Raw genomic sequence first — 14,828 nt, 5'->3', positions numbered from 1 at the left:
TAAGAAAATCAATTAATTCATTCGATCTCTTTGATTCTCACATCTACCGTGTCAATGAAAGCAAGCTATCTTTATCAATGGCCACAATTATTAACTTCAGATTTAAAACTTAATATTTTATCGAATTAGATATTATAGTAATGATATAGTAGTTTTTTCTGGTTATTAATAAATAGTCAATGTTTGTTTTGCAGGATCTTGCTATTGAATCAATGGAGAGCTTAGCCCCGAAAAGTTGCTTTGATAGGGATCACTGGTCAACTTTCAGAGATGGAAAACTTGTACCAAGACATCATCTTGTTGTTCCTAAGAATTATTGGGAGTGACTTTATAGTGACATTTGAGAGGTATGTTACTTATCTAGAGGGCAAGCAAACAAAATTTAATTTTTTCTTCACATGACTATGTAGACCTTAAGTGGTGGTGATTTGTATTGGATAGAAGACTTTGTAAAATAAATTCTTCATTGATATGTTACTTATCTAGATGGTAAGCAAACAAATTTCATTTTTTTCTTCACATGATTGTGTACAACAAATTTTATTTTTTCTTCACATGATTGTGTACACCTTTGGTGGTGATTTGTATTGGATAGAACACTTTGTTAAAAAAGTCTTCACAGATCATGTGAGACCGTGTAAGCCTTCCGTGTTCGATAAATTAGTGATTTGTATTGAATAGAACACTTTGAACAAATAAGAGTAACATGTAGCTAGCAAACATAATTAAAAGGATAATTCTTTATCTAAAACTCACTAGAATTTGTGTCACAGAGATAGGTGCAGAACTTTGATCCAATGTCTTTATCAAGGAATGCTCCAGTTGTATGATTCCATCTCCTTCAAGTACATTTATTATCATTTGCTCTATTTGCCCAGGGAAGAAAACTAGGGAAGGAAGCTAGTTCTATAGCCAACCCATGCTTCTGGCATGGGGATAAAGGGCTCAAGCAAGCGTATGACAATTTTTACCGTGTATGGTATTTGTTATAGATAGACAATATACACAAGCTGTGGCAGGCATAAGCAGGGGACAATGTTTTTGATTTTTGATCTAATGTTACTTTGGGAGCCATAGTTTTCAAATATTTTAGCATTTAATGTTGAGAATTAATGTTAACATTAATTCATGTGAAACTGAAAATTTCATGGTTTTCCCATACTTATCATAAATTTAACCTCATACCTGCCTCGAAAAAAGCCAAATAAAATATTGAATTTAAATTCATCTTCAAACCTTCACTATATCAATAACCTAAGGTAACATTTGCTTCAAATTTTGACCAAACAATGAAATGACCATGACATGATTTTCATGCAACTTTAATCGGAAAAGCAGTATAGTCCGTGCCATAGTCCCTGCCCGGCCCTTTGAGTAGAAACTAAAAAAATCCTTTAACATTATAATCGAGAAAAAGAACAAAACTTTATTATTGAGAAACCCAAACTTATGATTGATAGGAAAGTCGCTTAACCCCTAATAATACGATGAGAAATCGTTTTGATTGGTGGACGTTCGTCCTCCTATACATATTGTCACACAGAAGAGCATGTCCACCATCATGGTAAAAGCTAACAAGATTGACATCGAGTAAACGATTAAAAGAAGACATAGACAGAGGATGCAGCAAATAGCAATATGCAGCTAGTAGGTGAGGTTGACAGTGAACTTGAGCACCGTTTCATCGGCGGTGTTGGCAACCGTCTCAATCACCGCGTGACCTCTTGCGCCTTGGAACTTACCACTTCCCCCTACTACTGCAATCTCCCGTTGAGGCAAAGCGGTATTGTCTTCGCCAGAGAACTCGATGGTGCAACCCTCGTATTCCGATCCTTGTTCGAATTTCGCAGTGAAAGTCATGAGAAGGGTTTTGGGATCCTTAGGAGATGCCATGTAATATCCCACCCCTTTACCCATCAAACCAGAAGACTCATCCGGCCCTTCCGTCAGCGGGTCCTCAATCACTGTAGCCTCACTGCTACTAATGCCCAAGCTCTGACCACCCGGCTGATTCGATGGGAGTGGGGCTGCACCCAGTGTTCCAGCTCCGGGAAACGGCGAATTTGGCAATGGGTTAAGTAAATTAGGAGAATTGATTGAGGGGATACCCTGCTGGGAGGTGAAAGGAAAATTAAGAGCTGCAGGGAATTGATTAAACTGAACGTTCTGCCCATTAATGCCGATTCCATTAAGCAGAGGATTAGCGGAAGAAGATGGTACAAATCCGTTTGGAAACGTTAATGGGAGAACCGGGCCGTTCTGAAGTGAGGGATTAAGCAAACCTGCATTAGTAGTTGCAGGAATAACGGGGCCGACTCCATTCAAAATAGAAGGATTAGTAGGGGAGATAAATCCGTTTGGATTGATGGAAGTAGCTGGAAACTGGCCATTGAAAAGAGGACTCTGGGGAATTGCACTGCTTGGAAAGGTTAGTGGGAGAGGACCGCCATTAAGAAGGCCTCCTACAGAAGTAAGCGGAGGTATTAATCCATTGGGATTAATTAAGGTGCTACTCCCTCCTGAGATGGAGAGGGGCTTGGCTGTGGGATTGGGTCCTCCAACTACGTCGTGCATGAAGAAGGTCACGGTCGTTGTCACAGGCTCAGACGACGGAAGAGCTGCAGGAGCAGGAGAATCATCATCATTATTAACATCTACATCTTCCATCTTCATTTTTCTGCTGGCAGCAGCAGCAACACTTACATTGCCGCTCATGCCCACAAAAAGTAGGGCTGCCATCACAAGAAGTAGCGCATGATTATTTATCCTGCACCTGTAAATAATACGCTCCATTCTTCAATTCAAAATGACAAACTATCAGTAGTGAGTACAAAGCATTCAACCAACTTCACCCTCAAGTAGTCCAGTAATGAGATAAGATGGTGAGCAATTGGTATATTGCAGTATGTGGTTCATTCCATGTATATATAGAAGAACAGCCACGCAAATGCACAAAGCCAAAACATCACGATACGCATTAATTAGGTGAGTAGCAGTGTTATTGAATTCGGTATAACTGCCTTCATAAACCAAGCCACTTAAAATATGGCTCGGTCAAGGGGCATGACAGTGCGCAAGAAAGTGGCGATGATGCAATATAATTATCATCTAATTTATCATCCATGGCATTCCTGATTATTAAAGAGTATACCAAACACCAGTCTGGGATGATGTTATTCATTGTATTTGTTGGACGACCACTGCGAATATTAACTAAACTAAAAAAGGCTCCCATCGGCTATTTCAACTTTGTATAGATCATGTCAACGCCCATCGCCTATTTCAAGGATTAGATGAACAATTTCACTAAGTTATTAAATCATTCGGAGACAAGTAGTGTTTAGTTACCATATTTCCAATTATTTTATGATTTATTTAGGTAGTAAATAAATTTTTTTGAGCAAGGTTGTCCAAATTAAATTAACTATTTTTTTTAATCTACTGACAAATTAAGACACAAACCTTGATTATTAAAAAATAAATTATATATATTAATTTGGTTGATTGATTAATTTTTTTAATCTACTACAAATTTAGGCACAAACTTTGAGTATTAAAAAATTATATAAATATATAATTTGGTTGATTGATTGATTAGGAGGAATAATTCTGAGTCTCTCTACAAAGTTTCATTTCTCACTAGTAATATATTGAACTCATGTTATGTTTAGGCTGAACAACCTTGATATGCCTTACCTAGTAAGAATATCTTACCTTTACAAGTGGGTGTCTTAAAATGCGATTCACATGTTTGTTTTATGTGCATCTTTTTCTCTATTCTTTTTCTCACATCGTGATACATTCTTCTACTTTTTTTAATTAAGATTATATTTCGAATATCTTACCCTTTGAAGTGCATGCCTTAAAAAGGGCGTGTGCAATTTCAATGTGGCTATTCAAATTGTTGTTTTTATGCATCTTTTTATCTATTCATTTTCTCAAGGCACTATATTTGTTTTCCCTAATTAAGACCACATTTTGAAGGTGGGGTGTTTGGTAAGAATATTTTACCTTTAAAAATATATCCTTTTAAACTGCTTATTCACATTGTTGTTTTTTGTGCATCTTTTTCTCCCATTTTTTCTCAACTCACGATACATTCTTATGTTTGTTTTTTTTAATTAAGACTACATTTTGTTGTTGATTCAACATAGCACTTCAATATGAGTGCATTAAAAAGTTGTGTCCATTTTTAAAGTGCGGATTCACATTGTTGTTTTTCTACATCATTTTCTTTATTCTTTTTCTCAAATCATAAGGCATTCTTATACTTGTTTTCCCTAATTAAGACCACATTTTGTTGTTGATTCGAACCAAACTTGGCGAGGACAAGAAGGAGGGAGGTTGACATCCTTAGCACTCAATGTTTTAATATATGATCTTAGGTTTTATTTCAAATCAATTTTTTTTATAATTGTTAAATTATTCAAATGTATAATTGTAAAAAGTATTTTTTTATTGTTTAGGTGTAGCTTTTCTTTTTTCAATATGGAGAAAAACCTTGATCTGAACCTTAACATGTGCCCTTAAAAAAAACCCCAACCATCCCTAGAAAAATCATACATAAAAAATAATCAATCTTAATATGAACTCAAAAACATAATTTGTGAGATTATAAACACCATAGAGATACTTTTTCTTTCAATGATCATTTCATTTGACAACATTACTTTTTCTATTGGCTATGCTTATGGAAGCTTGTTTAATATATTTGAATATATGGCTAGCATGAGAGAATACTATTCAACTGACATGAGTAAGGAATAAATGGAAAAGAATGATATAACCAAAGGGATGACTATTCAATTGTTTATTGAATTTATAACCAATAGCCTCCCTAATCTAAGGAAGTAGCATCTTTTCATGGATTAGTGAAAAACGCCGATGGATGGATATGTGGTTTATGGTATTTGATAAAACTCCTTGCAATAAAAGGGAAGTTCCATGTTATCTTCAATGTAAATTATGGGTTTAGTTTATTATGGACCTCCAAGTCAATTATTTTGATATTGGTGAATTTTAAGGGGTTAGTCCTCACTCTACTTTGGATGGAACAACAACCTGAAGTAATCCATTGAAAGAGTCTATTCCTCCTAGGCATATGCCTAAACCCCTTTTACCCCCCATAGCCATTGCATTGTGCAAATAATTTTATGATACTAGTAGTTTGATATTATCCTTGACGATCACTTTACTTCAACGTAATAGATTTATGGAAGAATCCTATTGGGAGCCATCCTGATGTGATGCTTTACCACTAGGTGTAGGACCTTTAGGCCATGCCATCGATTCTACAGTGGGCACAACATCTTTCCAAGATCTAAGATGAGCGCTCTTTTGTATGAGCCTCTATTGGCCCATAACAAGTATGCCCATAATGACATGGATGAGGATCAATTGGACTGGAACTAAAATCACACACACACACACACATAATTTTTATACGTGGAAAATACCTTTATATTCAACATGAGAAATATACATGCCCCGATCCTTGGGGGACTATTCATTCTCAACAAGTCTTGGAGCCATTATATCAAAGCTCATCTTGTCACTTGCATGAATTGAACCTAGGTGGGGAGGATCCCAATCACTTCTCTCAACCACTTGAGATAAACCTAATTGACATATATATTTTATAGTTATCTATATAATTTTGCAGTTGAAAAATATTTGGTTAACATACCCATAAAGTATTTGCATTTACATTTTATTTTTGACATGTACAACTCCTACAAGTTAAAACCCTATATATATCTAAGTAGTAGGGTACATATATCCCCATAGTTAATTCAATAGTTTGAACATTGTGCTCCATTACCTTACACACAGTTATTTTGATGACCTCTTGTTTCCCAAATAAAATTAAATTCAAGTTATTGATCATAGATTTGTATTGCTATAAATATAAATCACTTACAAAAATACGCGTGTCTTTTAATTAGAATAAAAATTATAAGTAATGCCAACATAGATTAGGGTATGAGAGCTACATGAAACACATAACTATTATATTCAATACTAGTTTGAGTGTGAATAACCAACTTACCTCTTAAATACTTGAATTCCAATTCACTCATTATAATTTAAAATGCTCTTAGGCTCTTGGGTAAGTTTGTTTCTAGTACTTAATACGATAATTTTTCCAAGTTTTCTCTTTGCTTAGGATCAAAATTGAAGTTAATTTGAGAAGGGTCTTCCATAAAAACTCTCTAAATATGGTAATGGTTGAAATTGGACTCAATTTTTATACAATGGATACTTTCCTTTCCTACATAATTGTTTTGAGCATGACAATTTAATTGCTTCTTGTATAAGGGATAAATCATAACATACTCTTCAAGAAAATAAGTTCAAAAGTTTAAGCTAGTTATTAAGTAGACTCAATTTTTTAAGAAGTTTAAAAGGTTTAAACTTGTCATTTAGTTAACTGTTTTATTTTAAATTTATTAAATAATTGAAAAATTAAGATGTTAATATTAAAATAAGTACTAAAAAATAAAATAAGTATATATATATATATATAATTTGATTGAGTAGTTGGGAGGAATGATTTTTAGTCTCTTCAACTAGTTTCAATTCCCACAAGTCATATGTTAAGTTTATATTGAACTTATGATGAACAATTGCTTGGTAAGAATATCTTACCCTTGAAAGTGTATGCTTTAGAAATGTGATTTATATTGTTGTTTTTGTGCATCTTTTTCTTAACTCATGATCCATTCTTCTACTTGTTTTCCCTAATTAGGAACATATTTTGAGGGTGAGGTATTTTGTACGAATATCTTATCCTTGAAAGTGCATACCTTAAAAAAGGTGTGTGCATTTTAAAAATGCAGATTCACAATTTTGTTTTTATGCATCCTTTTCTCCAATATTTTTCTCAACTAATGATACATTATTTACTTGTTTTCCCTAATTAAGACTACATTTTGAGGGTAGGGTGTTTGGTAAGAATATATTACCCTTGAAAGTGCATGCCTTAGAAAGGCGTGTGCATTTTTAATGTTCAAATTTATTTATTTATTTATTTTGCATCCTTTTCTCCATTCTTTTTCTCAACTAGCAAATATTTTCTTCTACTTGTTTTCCCTAGTTAAGAACACATTTTGAGGGTGGGGTGTTTGGTTGAGAATATCTTGCCATTGAAAGTGCATGCCTTAAAAATGTGTGTGCATTTTTAAAGTCCATATTCACATTATTGTTTTCATGCATCCTTTTCTCCATTAATTTTCTCAACTAATGATACATTCTTATACTTGTTTTCTCTAATTAGGACCACATTTTGTTGTTGATTCAACCCAAACTTAGTAAGGATAACCCTTCAACATGAATGCATTAAAAAGGTGTGCACATTTTTAAAATGTGGATTCACATTGTTGTTTCTCTACTTCCTTTTCTCCATTCTTTTTCTCAACTCATGATACATTCTTATACATGTTTTCCCTAAATTAAGCCCACATCTTTTGTTGATTCAAACCATATTTGGCGAGGACAAGCAAGAGGGAGGTTCACATCATTAGCACTTAATGTTTTAATAGTTGAGATTCCAAGTAAGTTTGATTACAAATCATATTTTTATAATTGTTAAACTATACAAATGTATAATTGTAAAAATATTTTGTAATTTTTTAGGTGTAATTTTTCTTTTATCAGTATGGAGAAAAACCTTGATCTGAACCTAAACATTAACCCCAAACCACCCCAAAAGACTCATACATAGAAATTAATTAATGTTTAGATGAAATTTGAAACCTACTTGGTGAGCTTAGAAACACTAGACACATACTTTTTCTCTTAATAATTACTTCATTTTCCAACATTGTTTCTTCCATTGGCTAAGCCTATGAAAAATTATTAATATATTTAAATATATGGCTATGATGAGAGAATACTACTCAATTGATACGAGTAGGGAAGAAATGAAAAAAAATATTGATATAACCAAAGAGATGAATATTTAATTGTTTACTGACCCTAGAACCAACCACCTCCCTAATATAAGGAAGTAAAATCTTTTCATGGATTAGTGTGAAAAACTAGTAGATGGATAGATGGTTTGTGGTATTTGATAAAAAAAATTGCAATAACAAGGAATTTCCATGTTATCTTCTTCGTAAATTATGGGTTTTAGATTTTATTATGGTCCTCCATGTAAATTATTTTGATATTGGTGAAATGTAAGGGGTTGGTCCTCACTCTACCTTGGATGGAGAAACAACTTGATGTGGTCCATTGAAAGAGTTGACCCCTCCCAGGCATATGCATAATCGCCCTTACTCCCCATTCTCATTGCCAATATTATGATATTGTTCTTGATAATCAATTTACTTCAATGTAATGGATTTATGGAAGCATCCCATTAGGAGGCATCCATAGATGATGTGTGATCACCAAGTGTAGGGCCTTTAAACCATGTCATCAATTTTAAACTTGGCGAAAAATCTTTTTAAGTTGGCCAATATGGTTCCAATCCAATTGGTCCTCGTCAATGTTGTCATTACAGACATACTTGTTACGGGCCAACAAAGGCTAATTTTATAATTGTTTCACTTGAAAGAATTGAACCTCAAAGGGAGAGATTTCCCAATTTTACATCAAACCACCTGAGATTGAACCTGAGAGATTCATAAACAGACACCAAATTGACAAACAAACATATAATTTTACAATTGATAAATATTTGGTAACATAATTGTAAAGTATTCCTATTTATCTTTTATTTTTGTCATGTACAACTCCTACAAGATAAAACCATATATACATATAAGTAATAGGGTACATATATTCCCATACTTGATGTAATATTTTCAATAACACGCTCCATTAGTGCATCTCACACATAGTTATTTAGAGGACTTCATGCTTTTCCCCCATAAAGTTGAATTCAATTGGCCAATTATAGATGTGTGTAGCTATAGATATAAATAAATTACAAAAATTAAATATGTCCTATAATTAGATTGAAAATGATGAGTAATGCCCACAAAGATTAGGGTATGGGAGCTACATGAATTACATGATTATTATCTTCAATATCAGTTTGAGTGTGAATGACAAACTTACCTTTTAAATATTTGAATTCTAATTCATTCAATTTGAAACACTTTTAGAATTTTGGGTAAGTTTGTTTCCTTGTACTCAATAAGGTAACTTTTCTAAGGTTTCTCTTTTCTTAGGATTTGCATTGAAGCTAATTTAAAAAGGTACTCCTAAAAAAATTTCAATATATGGTAATAGTTGAAATTGGACCCACTTGTTACACAATGGATACTTTCCTTTATTATGTAATTGTTTTGAGAATGAACATCTAATTGCTTCTTGTTGAAAGGCTAAATCATAACATGCTTTTCAAGAAAATAGTTTTAAATTTTAAGCTCGTCATTAAGAAAAAATTTATTTTACTAATCTTGGAAATCTTGACCTAATGAATATTTTTTCTACAAATTTGTGCCACTCCTTACATTATTGAGAAAAATGAAACAAATAACATTTTTGAAGATGCATTCTCCTTCTAGTTGTGACCCATAAAATATTGTGGATATTCACTAGATAGTTCATCACAATTAATAAGATAAAAATGTTAAAATTATGCAAATGCGGTCAAATTCCACTTTGGACTACTCATTTGATGGACGTTATGATGGCATCATATTTCTGTTTCCAAGAGGACCAAAATCAACCTAAATATCACCTCATTTGGATAAGCAGAAGTTGAGTTATGAATTATTTTTTTTATACATATATTCTGGATCAGGTCAGCCCTATGCACATGTACCAATGGACAATTTAAGTGGATCCTCATGGAAGCCTCTAAATAGAAGATACCTCAAGATAATTTGGATACACATCAAGCTATATTCTCCTCTTCTGTCTTTTCTTGGCTCGCACAGGTCTAATGGAGGAAGTTCGCTCAAGGGTATGAAACTTCAGGATGAAGCTCACACTGAACTAGGGTTTTCTGATTCAAAGTCGCTGGCACAAAACTAAGCAATTGGGTCTATAGAGGCTGGCACACAATGGTCATGAGGGTGAATTTTTGTCCTTGGTCACTAGCACAAAGTCTTCATGAGAGCGACTGAGAGTCTGGGTCAGTTTGGTCCTCGGTTTCTCGCATAGAATGGTATGGGAGCGACCGAGATACCACAGTCGCTATCATGCAGTTTAGAGAGAGTGACCCTGCCTATCATAGTCACTCACACAACTCCTCCTACCTATGACGGGGAGTCCAAGATGATATTTCAGTGTTTTGAATATTTTGCTCAGTGACAGAAGTGTTCGGCAACATGTTACATGTTGTGACAATACATACAGTTATCAAAATTAGAGTTCTAGTGTTTAGATGCATTTCATGGATATTCTAGTTGTTGTGAAGATATGGAACATTGTATCCTCTTTTGCTGAATCATTTGTGAAAATATATTAGAAGAATATTTTCAAGGGCTTTCCCCATAGTGGGTTTTTCCCTGGTCTCTGACCAATCATGGTGTCTCTATTTGTGCATGCTTTTCTTCTATTGTTCCTTTATGTTTTGTTGCATTGATGATGATGTTATTGTTCTTTCTACATAGTTGCATATGCTGATGAATAATGATTTAAATCTATATAATTTTATGATGCTATGGGGTGAACGTAATGTGTTAATCGAGAAATGCAATTATCAAAGCAAAGAACAATATATACCTCTGAAAAATTAACATGGTATCAGAGCTAGGCTGAAGAAAAGCCATGGAGATCACCCCTATGGAGACACTTTTGATGGACGAAAGAAGATGATGGTAGAGACCTAAAAGAATGCTAGGGTAGGAAGGAAAACCTAGATAGTTAGTGCATAAGGATTTGATGGTTAGGGTTTGAGAGAAACCCTAGTTTATGACAATGACTTGGGATTTGATGTATGAAACTCTATCATGGTCTATGCGAAGATTCTCAAGCGCCTGGGAAAGATTTGATGAAGCCTTAGAGGGCTAGTTATTGATAAAGTCGATTGAAGGCAATATCTTGTGTGGACTATGGATAGTGATGACTCTTGAAGGTTGGTTCAAGAGGGAGAGGATCACCTCCCATTGAAGATAAGTACTCCTTGACTTATGATGTTTTCTTTGTGTCTTTACTCTTATTTAGACTTATGGATTTTATTATTATGATTATAGTTATGATCATTGCTTATAATTCCTTCATGTATATTTGAGTATATGATGTATCTAACCTCCTTGATGAGATGTGATAAGTAGATCCCTCTTGAGGATCATTTGAGATGTAGGAAAGAAAAGCTAGATCTGAAAAGTGGTGAAGAGGCACTTAATGAAAAGGTGACAAGAACTACAAGCTGCCTATGAGAAGGTGCATAAGTATTTGAACACTACAAGGTATGAAAGGCATATTGTTTCAATGTTATGTTTCAGCTATAACATTGGATGACTAGCTAAGCCTTATGGTATGTTGAGAACGTCTCATTCACAAATGGATCATGCTTGCATATGAAAGATATTTGGATTTATGTTTCCGATGATGAAATGGTGCACCTGGTATTGAATATTTTGATCATGTTGATCTTATTGATTATATGAGGATACTTATTGTTGATCTTGGAAAGAGTGGCATAACTTGATGTTTGGCTAACATCTATTGTTCTTGGAGATCTTTGATTATGTGAAGAAGGCTAGTATCTTGACTCTATGATACTCTTGACACTTAACATGCATAAGACATGATGGATCTCTTATAAAAGGTTACCTCATTGATACTGATAATTCTTGTGATAAGTATGATGAAAGTATGTTGACACTCATGTTGTTTTGGTAAAGTTTTATTGAATGACCTGACTTGGTCCTATGGTAACCTTGATGATAGAACTATGAGATTGATACTCTAGATCTCTTATTAACCATGGTCATGTCTTTGATAATAATTAAGGCATATGGTAAAATTGAATGCCCTAAACGTGATGGATTTACTTGATATAAGTGATATTGTGTTCATAATATTTGAAGTATGTTGTCACACCTGTCCACTGTCTCTATCATGTGAATCTAACCTTTGATGAAATATTGATGTCATGATATAACGTAGTAGCTAACATGAGCAAGATATGAACATGATGGATATATGTTTGATTCTATGGTCTAACAGATCTATTGTTGCATGATTCTAGTAAAGGTAGGTTGATAACATGAAAGAAGATGAATGAAGTAGACTCTCAGTCAGAGGGATAATCTCTTCTCAAGATTCTTACTCTTATTACTATTTGCATTTTGTAATGTTGAAATATGATTTTTGAGCATCTGACATTATTGATCTGCAACAAGGTCTCAGATCTTAAGCCTGTACAGAATTTAAGGTTTCTTCTTCGGGCCCAAGCATAGAACTGAGAATACTCTTCCTTGGACGCACGCATGATAAGGCCCAAGTAGCGTCCAGGCAGGTAAAGATGCACCCATGCTAACTTGATGAGAGCAACCAGAGGTTTGACTACTGTTGACCATGATTTGAATATTTATGAAGTTGTTTAAACTCCGAATCTAGATGATCACCTAGAGGATGTCAGTTCCACAAATAACTAGCAGATATCCGAAATATTTGAAAACGAGGAAGTTTTAATGTTTTCAGGTGACCATGACATACATATAGATATTTCATTATGTTTGAAGTTTGCGCCACAAGAGTTTGACATGATTTTGTTGATTGATATATATTATTTGTATGATGTATGATGATGACCTATATCTCTGACTCAATGATTGAGATATCTTTTATGATAGAAAATTTGGATATTGACACAGTTTCTAATGTTTTGACTTTATGATTTATGATTTTCCATAATGACAATGATCTATGAGCACAGAGCCTTCCTATAGCTTGTATTATGGAAATGACTTTATTGATATTGTGTGGTTAATGACAACCCGTTGGCATGATAATAGATGATGTCATGACTTGATGAAAGCCCTACTTGTCATATGGTTCAAAGAATTGACTCTAAGATATTGATGACTTTTTGATATTAGTATTGATTTTGATTCTAAACTTTAATAAGTTTCTTTGATTGCACAATAAGGATTTATGAAAGGCTAATGGCTTAGTAAAGTGTTATGGTTGTAGTGAGAATTGCATGAAGCAAGCTCCCCCCGATCCTGATATGCCTGCATTGACAGTGATCTGATGAAGCCGAGTGATGTGTTGATTCAAGCCTTTACCTTAGAATTGTTCCAAGGTATGAATTTGATTTTAATTTTTGTTTTTATATACTGACGATCTACTATTGTTAGGTAAAGAAACTCTGATGATATAAGAGGGAGATGGCTTATGAATCTCGTAATCATGTATCATGACATGATGAATCGATTTATGGAATTTGGAAAAGATAATCTATATTGTGAAACTATTAAAGAAGCATTGAGAAGTGGTCATGCAAATCCTTGGACACATTGATTTGAAGTTAAAGATGTTGTTGAAATTGACATGGCATCCAACAGTTGATTGAAGCATTGATGTTTCATTTTGAACATCCATATTTATATATATGATGTGCATGGAACCTGAATAAGTTCATGATTGATCCACTTCATACACATTCCTGCAAAGAATCCTTCGAGATGTTTGCATGATATGATCTATTCTTGGTCTCATATATTCTTATGATATATGACTGTATGAAGATGCTGATGTTGATTATTGATGAGCACATATGAGTGTTTCCTTAGTATGATATATGACATAATGGGAGGTCTGTAACAAACCGAGGATGAGTATGATGGTTCTAGAATGATTAGCTATGATCAGGTTGAAGAAGCTCCTTAGAGAGATGTATGAGCATGATCTAGATATGACATGGATACATTGCAATAATAAAGAGAGGGATCCGATTGGTAGAGAATCACACACACACACATATATATAGTTGGGACCGTGATACTCTCATATATTAAGACAGTGTAGCTGTGGGATACAAGCTTTGGCTTGTGGTTGGTAACTCCTTAAAAGGCAGGATGATTATGGTATCCTTTTGTGATTTATAGGATTATTTATGATCTAACATGATACTTGATTTGATGTCCTGTATAAATAAGTGACAACTGCTACCGATAGATGATGATTACTTGATACAAGTATGATGATATGAGTATGATGACAGCAGCGCTGATCAAGGAGACTGAGCCATACTCTTCCCCCCTGTTTGGGTTCCCAGGGTGAGGAATTGAGATAGAGGGCTCTTGGGGTTGAGGGAACTCTGGACAATAGGGTATCACCCCTATTTGTTACACAGAGTGTTGGAGTAGTAACTCACCCTATCTTAGCCTTTGTAGAGTATACCCTAGTTGACATCATACCCACAAGACGGGCTTATTGGGAGTACCACTCCTTGTGTGGCCAACGAGTTGAGAGTGTACTTGGGGGCGTATAACCCAAGGCGATTTGTTAGGTCCTTATACTACTAGTGTAACCCCTTATTGTTATTAGTACAACCCCCTTATTATATTTTTGTGCCCATGTAGTCCCCATATTATTATTATTGTGCCCCATAGAAGCCCACTATTGTTATTATTCTGCCCTTACATTATTATTGTTATGCCGACTCTAATTATATTATGACCCCTTAGACTCCTATATATAGAAAGGAGGTTTTTTCATTTGAATCATCTAAGAATTGTTCATTTGTGTAATGTAAAGGAGGTTTCCCCCTCGAAGAGGCTAAATTCTAAGGCGTTGATCTATCTTTTCTATCTTTTTGTGAGCTGGTTTCATAACATTTGGTACCATAGCTTTGGATTCTAGGGTTTCACTGCTCCAAACAAGCCATCGTGGAAGCTTCGCTATAACTGCTTTTA

The 14,828-nt window shown here is 34.3% G+C and overlaps 1 protein-coding gene across 1 annotated transcript; it reads right to left on the bottom strand.

The window, feature by feature from the left end:
• Positions 1 to 1,569: 1,569 nt before the first annotated feature.
• On the bottom strand, positions 1,570 to 2,797 carry LOC149249538 (uncharacterized). The gene has a single exon (XM_089453404.1). It carries the CDS (start codon positions 2,791 to 2,793, stop codon positions 1,645 to 1,647), a length of 1,149 nt encoding a protein of 382 aa, XP_089309530.1. The 5' UTR covers positions 2,794 to 2,797; the 3' UTR covers positions 1,570 to 1,644.
• Between the last annotated feature and the right edge of the window lie 12,031 nt (positions 2,798 to 14,828).

Source organism: Pinus tabuliformis, chromosome 7 (assembly GCF_031772625.1).
Source record: "Pinus tabuliformis cultivar Carrire ecotype Pingquan chromosome 7, CPIR1, whole genome shotgun sequence".
Classification (NCBI taxonomy): Eukaryota; Viridiplantae; Streptophyta; class Pinopsida; order Pinales; family Pinaceae; genus Pinus; species Pinus tabuliformis.
Note: the sequence above shows the minus strand (reverse complement) of the source record. Positions and strands in the feature narration are given on the sequence as shown.